Source organism: Budorcas taxicolor, chromosome 2 (genome assembly GCF_023091745.1).
Source record: "Budorcas taxicolor isolate Tak-1 chromosome 2, Takin1.1, whole genome shotgun sequence".
Classification (NCBI taxonomy): Eukaryota; Metazoa; Chordata; class Mammalia; order Artiodactyla; family Bovidae; genus Budorcas; species Budorcas taxicolor.
The window spans coordinates 100,391,622-100,410,727 of record NC_068911.1 but is presented as its reverse complement, the minus strand read 5'-3'; the positions used below and the strand labels follow the sequence as shown (position 1 = coordinate 100,410,727).

Here is a 19,106-nt window from a genome sequence, read left to right as displayed (position 1 = left end):
CCTTTCTTTCCATTTTTTCCTCTCCTCTTTCAATATAAAATTATTTCATTGCTTTGGAGTAACTGCTATAACCATGTAACTAGTATTCTATGGTACTGTCAAAAGTATATTAATCTCTGTTTCAAAGATACCATCTTACCTTGTAGTTTCATCTACCATTTTCCTTCTACATACACATTATGCACATGGTAAACAGGACTCCAAATTGCTCATTGAACATCTATAGCTTGTCTTTTTCTACTTCCACAGAAAGTATTTTCTTCCTGTAGAATTTCATTACCAACATCCTTACATTATTATTTCAATGAATCGGCTCAAGTTATTTTTCTTTCACAAAATATTTTCTAATGAAGCTAGCTAATGCTGATTTATTCCAACTCTAAATATTCATTTCAGTTATCAATATAAAAGGCATTAGGTATTTATTATTTACTGTCTTATTTTCTAATTGTCTTTGACATGTATTTGCATATTTTTATCATTATATCCTGATCTGTCTAGGTAAATCAGGGGTAGGGAAACTATTTTTTTGTTTTTTTCTATAAAAGGCCAAATTGTAAATATGTTCACCTTTGTAGCCCTTATGCCCTTTCTAGTAATTTTTCAACTTTGCTACTACAACCAAAAGCAGCCATAAAATAATATGTGAATCAACATGTACAGCTATGTTCAAATAAAATTTTATTTGCAAAATTTGCAGAAGTCTAAAGTGTTTGAACTGTGGTGTTGGAGAAGACTCTTGAGGGTCCCTTGGACTGCAAGGAGATCCAACCAATCCATTCTGAAGGAGATCAACCCTGGGATTTCTTTGGAAGGAATGATGCTAAAGCTGAAGCTCCAGTACTTTGGACACCTCATGAGAAGAGTTGACTCATTGGAAAAGACTCTGATGCTGGGAGAGATTGGGGGCAGGAGGAGAAGGGGATGACAGAGGATGAGATGGCTAGATGGCATCACGGAGTCGATGGACGTGAGTCTGAGTGAGCTCCGGGAGATGGCGATGGACAGGGAGGCCTGGCTGCTGCGATTCATGGGGTCGCAAAGAGTCGGACACAACTAAGCGACTGGACTGAACTGAACTGAACTGAAAGTTAGTCTGAGAGCCTTAGTTTGTCAAAGTCTATGCTGGCAGGAACTATGACTTATCAACATATATATAGGTTTTTTTCTAAAATTTCCACTTGATCTATTACTGTTTTGGATTCATACACATGCTCATAAACATATGTGTGTCTATATTCTAACAAAGCAACAATCTAAAATTTTGAAAGTAAATTAAAAGACAGCTATAGATACGCTATAGCCATAGCTTTAGGAGAGCTATAGATGAAAACATTAAATAATGCATAACTACAATACTTTACTGGACAGTGAAATGCTAATTATGCAATCAAACAAGACTGATGTGTGCTCTGTGAAGAAAACAATATCATTAAGATAATCTCATATTTCATGCAAAACTGTGTTTAATTGCAGTCTATTTTTCATCAGCAAAAAATAAACACTTTAAACCCAATTACTTTATTCATTAAGTTCAAATAAAATATATATAAATGTGGATGCAATATAAAACATATACAATATTTATTTACATAATAATACTAAGCTTAAAGCAGAAGACTCTCAAGACCTAATGTTAGATAGGAGAAATATTTTTCTCTGTCCTGTGAGGTCATTGTGGATAGTAATTAATACTCATCATGTTAATGAAATTTGTTGGCACAAAATAATTATTAACATAAGAAAACAATGCATATCTGTTGTAACTATATTTTAGTTATAATTTTCCATTTGAAAAGAATTTAATTTTTTGAGAATTTATGAAAGATCTTACTATTACACATTAATTCCAAATCCTTTTCCCTTTGATAAATATCTACAAATTATAATTTTAGTATTTAATGTTGAAGAACTAGAGGAATCCCTTATTTAAAACACATACATATAATAAAATGTGTTCAAGTACAAGATGTTCTTATTGCTTTAATTTTACAAGTTTCTATCAATACCAGGTATGCAGGAATTACTTTCATCAAAACTCATATTTTATGGATTAATTTTATACTGTACTCTATTTTTATGAAGTAGAAAAATAACTAAAAATCTTATCTTCTATAGACAGCTGTATTTCAAAGAGAAAAGATTTAAAAGCCACATATACTATTTCCATTTATTTGTGTACAGTTTTCTGTAAAAAGAGTGAATTCAAACATGTAATATCATGCTGCATTTATTGGTGAGATAGATCTTAAAATACCAATGAATTTTCAGATTTTCTAAGAGGTGCTATGTCTTTCTGACTTGTTATTTACTTTTACTTGCTGTATAATAAAAGAAGAAACATTTGTGCCAGAAAAATTTCTATTTTCACAATGATTTAATAATCACAAACTTTTGTCTAAAACAGTGGTTCTCAACCAACGGTAGTGGTGGTGAGGGGGGATTTTGTCCCCTCAGGAACAATTGAGAATGTCTAGAGACATTTTTGAATGACATAACTGGGGTTACTAACTGGCATTTTAGTGAGTAGAGGCTAAAGATGCAAAAAAAACTTCATATAATGCGAAAGGATGTCCCCTCTCCCAACTAAGAACTATCTACCTCCAAATATGAAAGGTAGAGGTTGAGAAGTTTTGATCCTGGATTGGAACTCTGGACTTTGCATCAATGTATCTGAATGAAGAGCTCATAAACACTTACATTTGTATTTCTAGGGCAAGTACATTAAACAACCAGTACCAAGGAAGAAAGAATTTTATGATTTCTTTGATACTAATCTTTTCCACTGTTCCAAGAGAAACTATATTATAGCGTAATTTTAAAATAGCAATTTATAATGCACCTATACTTAACTGCTGCTGCTGCTGTGTCCGACTCTCTGCTACCCCATAGATGGCAGCCCACTAGGCTCCCCCGTCCCTGGGATTCTCCAGGCAAGAACACTGGAGTGGGTTGCCATTTCCTTCTCCAATGCATGAAAGTGAAAAGTGAAAGTGAAGTTGCTCAATAGTGCCGAACACTTAGCGACCCCATGGACTGCAGCCTACCAGGCTCCTCTGTCCATGGGATTTTCCAGGCAAGAGTACTGGAGTGGGTTGCCATTGCCTTCTCTGCCTATACTTACTATCTACCTATAAATTCATTTACAGTTTAGTTGTTTGACATTTGTATTATATTTTGCCAAAGAAATAATGATAAAATGGAAATTAAGTTTTTTAGGTAAACCAACAAAGCCCATTAATTCAAAATGTGGTTTAAAGATGCTACAGAAAGATTTACTGAGAAATTAAATTAGGTGCAGGTCTATATAACTAGTAGTGGGAGCAAAAGACTACCTGTTACAGGAAGGAGGTATAAGAGTAGAAATTGAGCTCCATTGTTATTTTTCATGTCAACAGTTGGAATGACTTAGCAACATATTTTTGGCATGTTTCAACTCTTATTTCTCCTCTTTATTGGCAATGTTGTCTCTCTCTTTTGCTTGGCTCTCAGTATTGCACAATGTCCTAATACCTCACAGAAATCTAACAAGTTTACTTAGATCTCAAAAATTTCTTTTTGCTTTGCTAGCACCTGCCTTTCACTTTGCCTCAGTCAGAAATCTCCTCCCTTCAAAGCTGCTGATATCAAAAAGTAAAGGTGGAGGCATTTTAACTGTTTCATATCAGCTTTCCATTCTTAGAAATATTAGTATTTTAAACTAAAGTCCATTTCAAAATTTTTAGTATTTATTTATTTTTTAAGCTGTGTGGTTGTTTCATATATATATATATATATATATATATATATATATATATATATTTGGCCATAAAATGCAGTATGTAGGACCTTAGTTCCCTGACTACAGATTGACCCTGTGCTGCCTGCATTGGAATCAAGGAGTCTAAACCACTGGATCACAAGGAAATCTCTTAATGTCCATTTAAAAAAGAAAAAGAAAAAAAAATAAACTTCTGTTGATAGTATATAAATATGTGAAAGAAAGAGATACCATAAAACAGTGGGATATAGTATTTTTAACAGAATTAATAATACGTAGAATGGAAGGAATATGTATATGCAAGCAGAGACAGAGGAAAATATTTTATATGTTAGATCTTGATATAATAAACTGTGAAAGTGAACAGTTTAAGTAACTTGAAAATATTTGAGATTCACCTTCACCACATTGAAACATAGTTTTAAGAGTATTACATTTTTTTTAACTTTTTTTTAATTGAAAATGTTGTTTGTAGTTAAATGTACTAATAGCTCCAAGTGGAATCCCTCATTCTTCAAGTTTTATAAGTGATACTTTGTTTCCTAAAGCAGCAATAATATTACTAATATTCTTGAGGGCTTCCTTGTTGGCTCAGATGGTAAAGAATCTGCGTGTAATACAGAAGACCTGGGTTTGATCCCTGGGTTGAGATAATCCCCTGGAGAAGGGAACACTACACAATACAGTATTCTTGCCTGAAGAAATCCCATGGACAGAGGAGTCTGGTGGGCTACAGTTCAGGGGGTTGCAAAGAGTTGGACATACTGAGCGACTAACACACACACACACACTATTCTTAGAAACCAGTTTGTTTTTTAAAATTGTATCAGCTAATTTTCTTGCAAATGTTGTCAAGAAAAGTTTCATTTTCTATAGGAATATTTTCCTGAAGCAACTGGAAGACTTAAATTATCTCAATGTTAAAACTACTCTCTGAGAAACAGTCTAGAGTTCACCTTGTATTATCATAACATAGAGGGCAAGTGAGATAAAAATTGATAGAAAAAAAAGAAGTTCCAAAAATGGAATAATTTATTTTTATCACAATGAGCTAGAAAATGTGCTAAGTGTTTCTATAAGCATTATTCCCTTTATTCCTCCTACTGGCCATTTTTGTTCTTACAAATAAATTACCCTCATTTTATAGAAGTGTAAACTTAATTTTGAAAATGGTGAAAAAACAGAATACTTGCAATCATACAACTTTTAAGAAAGAAATACATTTTCAGATATGAGAGTGCAACCACTAGCCATTATATATACCATCTCTCTAAATGAACTAAATCACTTAGATTCATTTATTTGTTCATTTAACAATTTATGGGATAGATAATGGATACTGTTTTAGAATATGACTTTAAAAATATATATATATATATATTTAATCTAATTGCTATAGCCATGACAATGTCCTAATATTCCATTCATTATGTTTCTGGAATTTGATTTGATTTTCTAAGGGGTATTGTCATTTTGATTTGTTACACAAAACATTTGCCAGTTGATAGGTGTTTCAAGAACAAAATTAAAAGGGACAATTGAGTCCACACCGGTGTTTGAGAGTAAAATAAAGTGGCCTCTGCAAAACAGTACTTTTATTATCAACAGATACTAAGTCCCCATTGAACTGAGGCCTTCTCAGAAAAAAAGCTTCTTTAAGAAAAGAAAAACATTTTTTAATTGGTGAAAATCTAATTAATAAAAGTATTTTCAAAACTCTATATTTGAAGTAACAATCATATTCTTAAGCTATTTCAAGAAAAGATTCCAGGGCTTCCCTGGTGGTCCAATGGCCAAAAAGTCCACCTGCCAATGCAGGGGATACAGGTTTGATTGCTGCTCCAGGAAGATCCCACATGCCACGGGGCAACTAAGTCTTGTGCCAGCTTCTGAGCCCATGTGCTGCAACTGCTGAAGCCTGTAACCCTAGAGCCCGTGCTCTGCAACAAGAGAAGCCATCACAATGAGAAGTCTGCACACCACAGCCAAGTGTAGCCTCTGTTTATCGCAACTAGAGAATGCCAATGCAGGACAGCAAAGACCCAGCACAGCCAAAAATAAATACACACATAAATAAAAAACTCTTAAAAAAAAAAAAGATTCCAATCAGAGAAAGTGAGGAAAGAAATGTGAAACAAAATTGAAAAATGAACAAACACAAAAAAATCGATAGTGTTGTAATCGTTCTATATCCATGAAAAAACACAACTCCGCTACTGGGTGTTAAATCACAACTTCAGTTGTGATTAAGAAAACATCTTTATGGTGTCTGAATCAAGATGTAAGATTAGAAAGAATCTGAGCTCACCTCCTCCCACAGATACACCAAAAGCTACATATAAAACAACTATCTCTGAGAATAGCTTGAAGTAAAGCAAATTTTCTACAACTAAATATATACAGAAAATACCAATACAGTATACTAATGCATATATATGGAATTTAGAAAGATGGTAATGATAACCCTGTATGCAAGACAGCAAAAGAGACACAGATGTGTAGAACAGTCTTTTGGACTCTATGGGAGAGGGGGAGGGTGGGATGATTTGGGAGAATGGCACTGAAACTTGTAAAATATCATATATGAAATGAATTGCCAGTCCATGTTTGATGCATGACACAGGATGCTTGGGGCTGGTGCACTGGGATGACCCAGAGGGATGGTACAGGGAGGAAGGTGGTAGGGGGGTTCAGGATGGGGAACATGTGTATACCCATGGCAGATTCATGTTAATGAATGGCAAAACCAATTCAATATTGTAACGTAATTAGCCTCCAATTAAAATAAATAAATTTATATTTTAAAAAAAGAAAAGGTGACTTGAAACAGGCAAGATAGATAGAGACTCAGTCGAGATAGAAGCTACACCCTCAGAGCACCCTATATCTCAGAGCAAAGATACACAAGTGTGAGGGTTATCACAACTGCCTAGGTCTCTACTGAGGTAGACCAAATTCTTTTTGCCTGTATAACCCTGAATACTCAGCCATGTCCCAGAGGTACCTCTCCACATAAACAAACTTTAATTTTTTGATTTATCTTTTAATTCAAGTGCCAGTAAGCTTTGGCCTACAGGTTAATACTGCCCTTTGGGTTACTTTTTTAAATTGGAGGAAAAACACCAAAAAAAAAAAAAAAAAGAATAAAATTTTATAACACATGAAAATTAAATGAAATTTCAATTTCAGTGTCCATAAATAAAATGTTATTGAAACACAGTGATAGTTATTCACTTTTCATTTGACTGCTATTACACTACCTCAGCAGAAGAAAGTAGTTCAGCAAAGACCATATACCCTGCAGGGCCTCAAACACTTATTATATGGCCTTCCACAGAAAAAAAACCTCTGCTGACCCCTCCCTTATGTGGCCTTGTGTCACATGTTGATGGTGAAGCCAATTATAGAAACTAGAAAACTAAAGAGATCTCAAATTTTCCTTTTCTTGCCAAACTCTCCTACTTTACAAATCTCTATCACTTTTTTTTTTTTTTCTTTGAACTGACCTTCCCTCTAATTATATGGCAACTCCAGGCTTCCCAGGTGTTGCTAGTTGTAAAGAACCAAGACATAAAATGTAAGAGACATGGATTCCACCCCTGGGTTGAGAAGATTCCCTGGAGAAGAGTATTCCACCCACTCCAATATTCTTGCCTGGAGAATCCCACGGACAGAGGAGCCTGGTGAGCTACAGCCCGTAGGGGTTGTATAGCCTTGAACGTGACTGGAAGCAACCTTAGCACACACGTACATATTTCAATTCCACCATTCTCTCTGTCCTGGTATCAGCCATCTCCTGAGCTACTGAAGAAGCTAGGCTCTACATCCTACTAGTCTCCTACCTACAGCTGTGTCTCTCTAGTCTACCCCTTGTATAGGTGAAGTCAAATTTCAACATGTACTTCTGTTATTTTCCCTCCATTGACCAAATAGTTTCAATGTTTTTCTCATTTCTTCAGGGCAGTGAGTGGTTCTTAAGGCAGCATCAGCATTCCATGGGAATTTGTTAAAAATGAAAAATCTCAGGTCATACCGTAGACCTATTGAATCAGAATATCTTGGATAAAGGCCAGAAATTTGTGATTTAATGATCCTTCCCAGTAAATTTGATGCACATTTAGGTTTGACATCACTTGAACACTTATCCAGTTATTCTTGAGGATGAAAATTGAAATTTCTTTGTAAGGGGAACTTTTAAGTCCCATTATGGTTTGATTCCAACCCAGTCTTGTATACCATGCATTCCCTTTCTAGCTGCTCTAGCCCACAAGTGAAGAAATAAGAACCCAGAAGTTAATTAATTTGCCTTAGGTAACAAGGTCAGTGAGTGACAAAGGAAGAAACTGTATTAAACTAAGCCCAAGGATTTTTTTAGGACCACTCCATTCTACCTTTTAAAATATATTTACTATAATTTTAGTTTCAAAAATACAATAATAATAATCATTTAATTGACCCCAGTTATTAATTTAGCTTTTCTTTCTAGACTATAAACTACAAGAAGGTAAAAATTGGTTTGTCCCATGTGAAGTGAAAGTCACTCAGTCATGTCTGACTCTTTGCGATCCCATGGACTATAGTCCATGGAATTCTCCAGGCCAGAGTACTGAAGTGTTAACCTTTCACTTCTCCAGGGGATCTTCCCAACCCAGGGATTGGGATCACCAGCATTCAAGGCTGATTCTTTACCAGCTGAGCCACAAAGGAAGCCTAAAAATACTGGAGTGGGTAGCCTATCCCTTCTCCAGTGAATCTTCCTGACGTAGGAATCAGACTAGGGTCTCCTGCACTGCAGGCGGCTTCTTTACTAACTGAGCTATCAGGGAAGCATGGGGATGTGTCAATAAAACTTTACTGCCATCTGGAGATTTGATAGAACAATTCCAAGGAGAATCTCAATAAAAATTTAATGTTTTCTGCCTGCAGAGTATAGTGGTTCAGGCCAGAGCTCTGGGGTCACTCTCCCTGGGGTAAGATTATGAGACAATAATTGTGTGGCTATTAGATCTTGAGTGAATCACTTAGCATTTCTCTCCTTTAGGATCCTTATCTGTAACACTGGGTTGCCAACCACCATCCTCATGGAATTACAATGAGAATTAGTATTAGGTGATATCATTGTTATCACTATTAATACTATTCTCATAAAAGGCTTAGCTATACTCTGTAGTTAACACAAATAAATAAATGACACTCCTTTACTCAAATATTTTATTATCTAAGTGGGTAACTAAAACAGAATTAGGAAAATATTAAATAACTATACATATTCTAAGTGCTAAGGTAGTTCTTTATGGTGTTAATTAAGAATGTGGAGATAAAATATGAATTATGTACAGATTTATAATTGGTATGTGGCTTTGAAGTGAGAAAGCCTCTCAGGAAAAGATTTTTTTCCTGAAAATCTTGGTGTAGATTGAGAGCAATATTTGGAAAGCACTAAATAAAACATGATATAAATGCATACCTTTCTTATTATTACAAAGTCATGATGATGAAACCATTTTTACTAATGCTTAATCATGCATGCCCATATCTTATTATCCAAACACAAAGTAACATATGGCTCAGGAAAGGTCTATCATAAAACCTTTATGATGTTGTTGTGCTTTTTTTTAATACATTCAAAACTTATTCAATTAAAAACTATGTTTTACTGATAAAAATATATTTAGAATAGATGGCTTCTTGAATGAAAATTATCCATTTTATCATAAAGGGAAACATACAATTTTGATGTTCTTACTCATTAAAAAAATAGCAAATATGTTTATTTATGTAACTTCTCTCTTTGCTAAGGAAACAATATTCTCCAATGCATTTGTTGGGTAAATGGCCATAGGTATCAACTACATGGTATAAATTTCTAATACAGACCAGACTAATGGACAATTTAGGCTAAAGTCCACAGTTATCAGTCCACTTAATGGAGTAGGGTGAATCTATATCTTCCAGAGCATATGGGGAAGATACAATGTGTTTATTCTAACCAGTGTGAAACTACAGTACAATGTATATAAATTTCTAGTTCTGAATCTTCTAGTATTTTATATTCAGATTTTTGTCCTCAGTCCTATGGTTGCTATGACAATAAAACCGTTACCTTGTATCCTCCCTACTTTATACTTTCTTCCTTTACTTTTTTTGACCTAGGAGATGTTACAATCTAAATTACCTGTTTTATCTCCAATATCTTCCCTCTTCAATATCATCTTCAGATTAGTATCATAACTGCATGGCTAATACATAAATCCTATGGCAACCCACTCCAGTGTTCTTGCCTGGAGAATCCCAGGGACAGGGGAGCCTAGTGGGCTGCCGTCTATGGGGTCTCACAGAGTCGGACATGACTGAAGTGACTCAGCAGCAACATGTCATTTCTATACTTAGAAATATTTGGATTTGCCACCAAAAACAAAAGCAACAAAGCAAAAAAAGAAAATGGGACTATATCAAACTAAACAGCTTCTGCCTGGTGAAGGAAACCACCAATAAAATAAAGAGGCAAGCTACCAAACAGGAGAAGATATTTGCAAATACTATTTATCAGATAAAAAGTTAACATCCAAAATGTATAAAGAACTCTTAGAACTCAATATCAAACAGACAATCTGACTGAAAAAATAGGCAGAGGCTCTGAAAAATGTTTCTCTTTCTAAGAAAGAGATACAGATGGCCAATAGGCATATGAAAATGTGCTCAATGTCACTAATCATCAAGGAAATGCAAATCAAAGCCACAATGAGATATCACCACATATCTGGTGTTGCTGAGGATGTGGACAAAAGGGAATCCTTTTGCTCTATTGGTGATTATGTAAATTGACACAGTCACTAAGGAAAATAGTTTGGAAGTTCTTCAAAAATTAAAAAATAGAACTACCATATGAATCAGCAATTCCACTTCTGGGTGTTTATCTGAGGAAAAGGGAAAGATAAATTTGAAAAGATATGTGTGTGTGTGTGCGCGCACATGTATGCACTGCTGTGTTCATTCAGCATTATTTACAATAGCCAAGAGATGGAAATAACCTAAGTGTCCTTTAATGGAGGAGTGGATACAGAAGATGTGAGGAGTGTGAGTATAATGTAATATTCATGCTTGTGCTCAGTAGTGTACAACTTTGTGTGACCCCATGGACTTATCCTGCCAGGTTATTCTGACCATGGGATTTTCCAGGCAAAAATACTGGAGAGCATGGCCATTTCCTCCTCCAGAGGATCTTCCCAAACCAGGGCTTCAACCTGTGTCTCCTTTATCTCCTGTTTGTAGGCAGATTCTTTACCACTGAGCCACAGTAAATGTAACCTAAATTTCAACAAAAGAAGGCTAAGAAAATGATACGATTGCAACAACTGCATAGAACCCTTAATTTCTAAGATTTCTCTATTTCTATGTAAAATAAATAAAAAGGAAAAGAAAAAATATCCTGAGCTAATTAAAATAAAGGCTGGTACTACTTCCATCATATACTATAGAAAATATTAAATCAGTGTTAGCTTACAAAAATTATTTTACAGTTTGATTATTATATGATTAAAGTGAAAATAAATTCTGGTCACTAATTCATAACAAGCACTTACCCTGGGGCTGACGGCTGGGATGGTAGATCTGAAGGTCAAACGGCTGTGCACTGGTTTTCTGAATCACGCTGACATTCTGCCCTGTCCACTTATTGGCTTTTGACAGCGTGTTGGTCCTCCAATCTGTCCAATAAACCTCACTCCCATATAGAGACACAGCAAAGGGATGAGAAAGGTATTCATGACCTCGGATAATTTCTATCATGCTTGATCCATCATAGAGGGCTGAATAAATGGCATCTGACCTACAGAAAAGTAAATGCGTCAGTGGTATATAAAACCACATTCCAATAGTCCAGTGATGTGCTCATACTACTTAAATGGCAAAAAAATTGTGTAAAAATATTTTTATGACCCTGTATCTGACTTGCAGAAAGATTTCAACAAAAAGCTATCATAACCAAAGCCAATAAAATTCACCACCAATTTCAATGTGTGTATATATGATACATGCACAGGAATACACATTTCAATTTTGTAAGTATTATCTGATGAAGGTTATAGAAAAGAAAGGAAAAAAAAATTAAACCTGGCATCTGTCCAAACTATCCTTTTTTCAAAGTGATCCACAGTGAGTCCATTAGGCCAAGCCCCAGTTTTCATGTCTTTGTAGATGGTTTTTCTCCCAGCACCACTCATGGAGGCAGATTCAATGCGAGGAAAATTGGCATCCCAATCCGTCCAGAAAAGAATTCTGAAGAAAAAGAAATGATGCTATTGATGATATTATTGTTTCAGTCATTCATTTCAAGAAAAATTTATTGAATTTCTATGACTATGCTAGGCACTGGCTACGTAAACAATCACAAGTGAAACAGATACATTATCTAGTCTCAGGGGCTTAGAGTCCAGAGCAAGAGACAGACTAAACAAATGCTTGAATATATAACTACAGCTTCTGAAATATATTCAAGAATAATTTTGTTATGAGAGTGAGTAATAGGTAAGTAATCTACTTTGAGAAGATAATCAAGGGGAAAAAGCAGTTTGAGAAGGTAATATTTAGACTGAATCTGAGAGATGAGTAGAGCATGACAAGAAGAATAAATGGTAGAAACAAAAGCCTTAATGAGGGAAAGAAAGTGGGTGACTGAGGAACAGAATGAGGCTACTGTATTAGAAATATGGCAATGAGGTTAAAGGGGAAATAGATGAAATTAAAAAGGGTGATATAATGGATCTTTTAGAGATGGCAATCATTTGAGTTTTGCCTTATCCCATACTTAAGCAGGAAAGAAATATAACATCGTATATACAAATTCATTATGATAAGTCTGGAGAACGGGTACCTCAGATGGTTATTTTAAAGGATGAGGCAAATATGGTTGTAGCAGTGAAGAGAAGTGAATGGGTTCAAGGAATGTTTTATTTCAAGTAGTTTGTAGTAGTTTAGTTGCTAAGTCATGTCCAACTCTTGCAGCCCCATGGACTGTAGCTTACCAGGCTCCTCGGGCCATGGGATTCTCCAGGCAAGAATACTGGAGTGGGTTGCCATTTCCTTCTCCAGGGGATCTTCCTGACCCAGGGATCAAACCTAGGTCTCCTGCACTGTAGGCAGATTCTTTACCAACTGAGCTACAAGGGAAGCCCTTATTCCAAGAGGTAGAACTAACTTCCATCACTAAAGGAGTATTGGATGTAGGGAATGAAGTAGAGAACAGAATTACAGGTGGCTGTGGTACTTGTCTTGGCAAACTTAAAGGTAAGGACAGGCAGAGGGTATACAAGGGATCCATTAAGTGAAATGGAAAAAAAAAAAAAAAAGCAAGAGAAATGCATTTTAAGACCTGGGATTGAGTATGGATGGGTGTGGAGAGCAATCAAAAATACAGTTTTCAATTTTTTCACCTTGAGATTTTAAGACATAAAAAGGAGATTTCCTTTTTATGTAAGGGTGAAATTCAGAGAAGGCATCCGAACTCTAGACATGAATTTGAAAGTATTCTGCATGGAGGTGACATTTAGATTCATATGAATGGAACAGATCATATGACAGAGGATGCAGAGGGAAAACAGAAGGACATCATATACTTTGATTTACACATGCATGCATTTTTATAATACTTTCTTTTTCTTTTTCTAAATACTCTTTGTAAGTCTACAAATCCACAGTATATGAACAGTTCCACACAATAGGCATCAAATGTTTTATGTTGTGCATTTGATTTCTAAGGCTGTTAGGTAATGGAGAGTATATGTTTAATTGATAGTGGCCTAAACTGCTCATGCATGTTTCAGTTGTATATATATAACAGTTACACAACAATTCTGCAATCATTACAACCAGCTAATGATTTCTTTTTGAGTGCTTATTATACACTAAATACTTATTTTCAGAACTTTATGCAGATTATCTCATTTAATTCTTCATGAAGCCATGGCTAAAGTTATCCATGTTTATAGATGAGAAAACAAGCTTAGAAAAGTTGAATTCCTTGACCAGGTTACATGGCTAGCAAGTGGCAGATGAAGTTGGGAAAATAGATAGTTGAACTGCTGTCTTCATGTTTTTAACATCTAATGTTTTAACGTCATTGACACTAAATAACAAATGGAAAGCACTTGGTATGGAAATAGGAACATGGCTGGTAATCAAAATAGTAGTTGCCTTCTTTGTAACTTCTCTATACTTTAGTAGTAGAAACAATGCGAATGAGTAGTATGGAGATTTGGGAGGAAAGAACGCACAGAACTGGAGAGACAGTGACAGTTCAATATATTTTCCTATCATCAATTCTGACAACCTTTTGGTCAGAAATGGTAAAGTTATTGGCAAAAATAAACTTGGCTTCATTATAGTTGTATATAGTTTGGTCTGCAAGGAGATCTAACCAGTCAATCCTAAAAGAAATCAGTCCTGAATATTCACTGTAAGGACTGATGCTGAAGTTGAAACTCCAATACTTTGGCCACTTGGGGTGAAGAACTGACTCATTGGAAAAGACCCTGATGCTGGGAAAGATTGAAGGTGGGATGAGAAGGGGACAACAGAGGATGAGATGGTTGGATGGCATCACTGACTTGATGGACCTGAGTTTGAGTAAGCTTCGTGTGGTGGTGATAGACAGGGAAGACTGGAGATCTACAGTCCATGGGATCGCAAAGAGTCAGACACAACTAAGTGACTGAACTGACTGATAGTTTTGCTATATAATCCTTAGGTATATGGATTGGGAAAATTGAAATAATCCTTTGGAACAAAATTTCAAAATGCAATTCAAGATTTCTTTTCTTTTAAAAAATGTATTATATCTATTTAAAGAAATGTGCAGTGATGTAAACTAAGTATTCATTATGATTTCAATATCTGAGAGGTACATAATCTCTTATGGGATATAGAAATTATAAATATGAAAGGATTAGATAACAATATAAAATATCATATAATAAATTTATTTGGTATGTATGTTAAAAGCACATGGTGGGCAGGAAAAGAAATGAACCTGTTTTCTTGAAGAGACTGTAGGTTTCTTACAACCTAAGCACCAGACATACCAAAAATATTATTAATTAATTGCATCAATGTTGAATAATGGCAATGTGTATGTTTTGTGTTAGACAAGCTTGGAACCAAGGTTGGGATATGTCACTAATTAGAGCATACTTAACTCAGACTCCATTTGCTCATCTGTACATAAAAATTCTAACAGTACTACTAAAGGAATATTTGATGAGGTAATAGATGTAAACAATTTAGCACACAGAACGCCTAGCACACAAAAAATTTTTGTGTTTGCACAAGCATCCACATACATTTACACACGGAACATTTTTTAAAAGCAAAATTTCAAAGTCATTTAAAACTATTAAACAAATGGGAACACACACACATACACACACAGAGAAAGAGAGAGAGGTTGAGGATTAATAGTAATATTAATGTTTAAATGTTACAATATCATGTATGTGAAGGTAGATTGGTTTTATAAAGTAAGCATGAGTTAAAGCCATGAAAAAACTTAAAGAAGTAGGTCACAGGAATAGGTTTATCTCACACAAACTTTCTCAAAAAATTGTTAATATTAAATTTTTGTTTGGTTGTTTCAAGGACAGCTTTCTACAACTCTAGGGATGGGAACAAAAATAATACCTAAATTATTAATTGTCTAACCACAAATATCTGATAAGTAAGTTGTTAGATAAGGATAAAGATGAACATTATTACATTAGACGGCAATATCATTGTTGAAGCTGGGTGATAAATACTAGGGAACTTATTTTACCATTCTTTCTACTTTGCATATTTGAAAATTTCTGTATAATTATTCAAAAGTGTAACAAGTCCAAAATTAAATTAATAGAAAAAATTTGTTCTAAGTATCAGGGATAATTTATAAAATCTTGTTTTGGGGAATATTTTTTTTCTGAAAAGATTATTGTTTAAAGACAGGATTATTTACATGAGAAGACACTAGTTATCTGGAAATATCAATAACATATATATTGTGTGTGTGTGTTAGGCACTCTGCTGCTGCTAAGTCACTTCAGTCGTGTCCGACTCTGTGCAACCCCGTAGGCGGCAGCCCACCAGGCTTCCCCGTCCATGGGATTCTCCAGGCAAGAACACTGGAGTGGGTTGCCATTTCCTTCTCCAATGCATGAAAGTGAAAAGTGAAAGTGAAGTCACTCAGTCGTGTCCGACTCTTCGCAACCCCATGGACTGCAGCCTACCAGGCTCCTCCGTTCATGGGATTTTCCAGGCAAGAGTACTGGAGTGGGGTGTCATTGCTTTCTCCATGTTAGTCACTCAGTCGTGTCCAATTCTTTGGACCCCATGGACGGTGGCCCACCAGGCTCCTCTGTCCATGGAATTCTCTAGGCAAGAATACTGGAGTGGGTCACTATTTCATTTTCCCGGGGATCTTCCAGACCCAGGGATCAAATCTGGGTCTTTTGCATTGCAGGCAGATTCTTTATTATCTGAGCCACCAGGGAAGTCCAACATATGTATTACTTATAAGCTATTTCATATATAATTAGTTGCCTTCAAAATAAATACTAAATAAAACAAAGATTAATTATTATAAAGCTGGCAAGCTATATGGTAAATAGAGGAATATCCTTCTTGAAAACAGTAAATATAAAATGAATTATGTGTCTCACTTCAAATTTAATTTTGGATGAACACATCTTTTCATGGCCACCAGGTTGTTATTTGTCAGCTTCCTTTAAAGTTATCATTAAGAGAATAAAATTTAAAATAGAAAGAAGATCAGCACAGCATTAATCAAATTTATTATGATATCTTGAAAAACAAGGTAAATTAGAGATTTGCAAATCTGAAGAAGATTAGGAAAAATAATCCCTGAAAACAAACATAGTGAATTTGAGAGTCACAGGTGGTCTGAGTATATGTGGATAGACCACAATATGGGAGACCTGGGTTCAATCCATGGGTTGGGAAGATCCCCTGGAGGAGGGCATGTCAAGCCACTCCAGTATTCTTGCCTGGAGAATCCCATGGACAGAGGGGCCTGGTGGGCTACAGTCCAGAGGGTCACAAAGAGTTGGACAGGACTAAGTAACTAAGCACAGCACAGATCTGGACAATGCTGTACTCCAAACTCTAGACTGATTCTGCTGCTGTTGCTAAGTCACTTCAGTAGTGTCTGACTCTGTGCAACCCCATGGACGGCAGCCCACCAGGCTCCGCCACCCCTGGGATTCTCCAAGCAACAAGACTCATGACCCAAAGGCTTCTAAAGCATTGTCTTTTGCTTGCTTAACAAATAGAAAATTGATATCTCTCTTTTAGCTTTCTATCTTATGGTGTTGCATCAATTCCAATGTGCAAATAAGTAGCCCTGCAATTCTGCATTCTCCATATGTAGGTTCACTAGAAATAGGCACTGAAGACTTTCAAGTGTATATTTACAGTGGACCAAAATAAATGGCCTGCAACTCTTTTAGGAGTTATAAAATAAGTGGTCCCTTCTTAGGCCCTTTCTTCACTAAATATAGCAGGGCTAAGCTATTTCTTCCATAGTGGTCACTATAGTTCTAATTTTTCATTAACTTAGGTGGGAAATTTTCAACACCTTGTATAATAACATATCCTAGAATTAGCACCTCTAAAAATGTTCTTAACCTTGCATAAGTCAGTTTACAATCAATCTTAAACTTTGATTTTAAGGATAATTGTTTTATAAAGTTCTAGGCACTCTTTTGTACACTTTACTGGGTGCTATTTTAAAAAATCATTTTTCCCTTATTACTTTCATTTTATGTTTAAAATGTATTAGCATTACAATGACTATATTATTTCTTGAAGTATGCAAAGGCTGAATAGCCCTTCTTATAAGGTGTATGGAAATGTTCAACCATGATTGCTTTTAAAAGAGAGACTACAGTCCACTGATCTACAGTTCCTGGATTCACAGGTTAGTGTGTATCAGGATTAAATTGGGTCAATGGGCCATGAACAACTTGTACCATTACAGGTACAAAAGGGCTATTATCATCTTCAGGTCAAGATGCAGAATGTAAAAATAAAGGATCGTGGCAAAAAGAGAGCTTGCTTATCTATAATCTTTAGGTTGTCTAAAAGCAACAATGTTTTTATTAGTTTCATTTAGAAATGCTCCCAGATTAAGTTAAAATTTTATTTAGATGTTTTACTAATCTTCATAATGATATATCTGCTTTCACTAACTGCAATTGTTACAGCAGAGTCCAGTTATTATGACACATGAAAACTAAATACCAGCAGTGCATCAGGAAGACACTGTGCATATGAAGGAGCATAAAGGCAATGAAAATTTGAGAACTGAAGTGAGTGCCCTGTAAGATTCTGAACTCCTTGGTGCTTGTTACTCTCGAATAATAAGCTTAATGTTTACAGGAGATTCATGCACTACTTCAGGTCACCTTAGCAATAAGTGTACTCCTTTAAAATGGATAGAAAGAGAAATGGCTCCTCCTTAGATCCCTAATTTAGCATCTTGGAATAACTTGTCACCTGGGATACTGGGTCAAAACCTAGAATACTGCAGAAATGTGACATGGTAGCAAATATATCTTAAAACATCAGAAGAAGGCCTGTGGATTCCATGTTAAGGAACCAAAGTAGTCAATTAAAAACATGTCTTTGTTGGCATTTGTTAAAAAAAAAGAAAAGTAACAAAGATCTTGGCTCTTTTAGGAAGCTCGTGTGATGTAAACATGTTTTATGGGGCTATTGGTATATAACCTGCTTTTTTTCCTAGTTGTACTCAGGGAGCAAAGTGGCTGGTAGCAATCCCACTGTTGGGCATACACACCGAGGAAACCAGAATTGAAAGAGACATGTGTACCCCAATGTTCATCACAGCACTGTGTATAACAGCCAGGACATGGAAGCAACCTAGATGTCCATCAGCAAACAAATGGATAAGAAAGCTGTTGTACATATACACAATGGAATATTACTCAGCCATTAGAAAGAATACATTTGAATCAGTTCTAATGAGGTGGATGAAGCTGGAGCCGATTACACAGAGTGAAGTAAGCCAGAAACAAAAACACCAATACAACATACTAACACACCCTGGTGGCTCAAATGGTAAAGCGTCCGTCTACAATGTGGGAGACCCGGGTTCAAGCCCTGGGTAGGGAAGATTCCCCTGGAGAAGGAAATGGCAATCCACTCCAGTACTATTGCCTGGAAAATCCCATGGACAGAGGAGCCTGGTAGGCTACAGTCTACGGGATAGCAGAGTTGGTCACGACTGAGCGACTTCACTTCACTCACATATATGGAATTTAGAAAGATGGTAATCATAACC

At 35.6% G+C, this 19,106-nt stretch overlaps 1 protein-coding gene across 1 annotated transcript in view; it reads right to left on the bottom strand.

Moving 5' to 3' along the window:
- Positions 1-19,106, bottom strand: part of LRP1B (LDL receptor related protein 1B) — a 1,834,206-nt gene that overhangs the window by 743,270 nt on the left and 1,071,830 nt on the right. Inside the window, exons 26-27 of the mRNA XM_052653145.1 lie at positions 11,873-12,037; positions 11,344-11,588 (exon numbers count right to left, since the gene is read on the bottom strand). Coding sequence (XP_052509105.1) covers positions 11,344-11,588; positions 11,873-12,037 — 410 coding nt within the window. The remainder of the gene's footprint in view (positions 1-11,343; positions 11,589-11,872; positions 12,038-19,106) is intronic.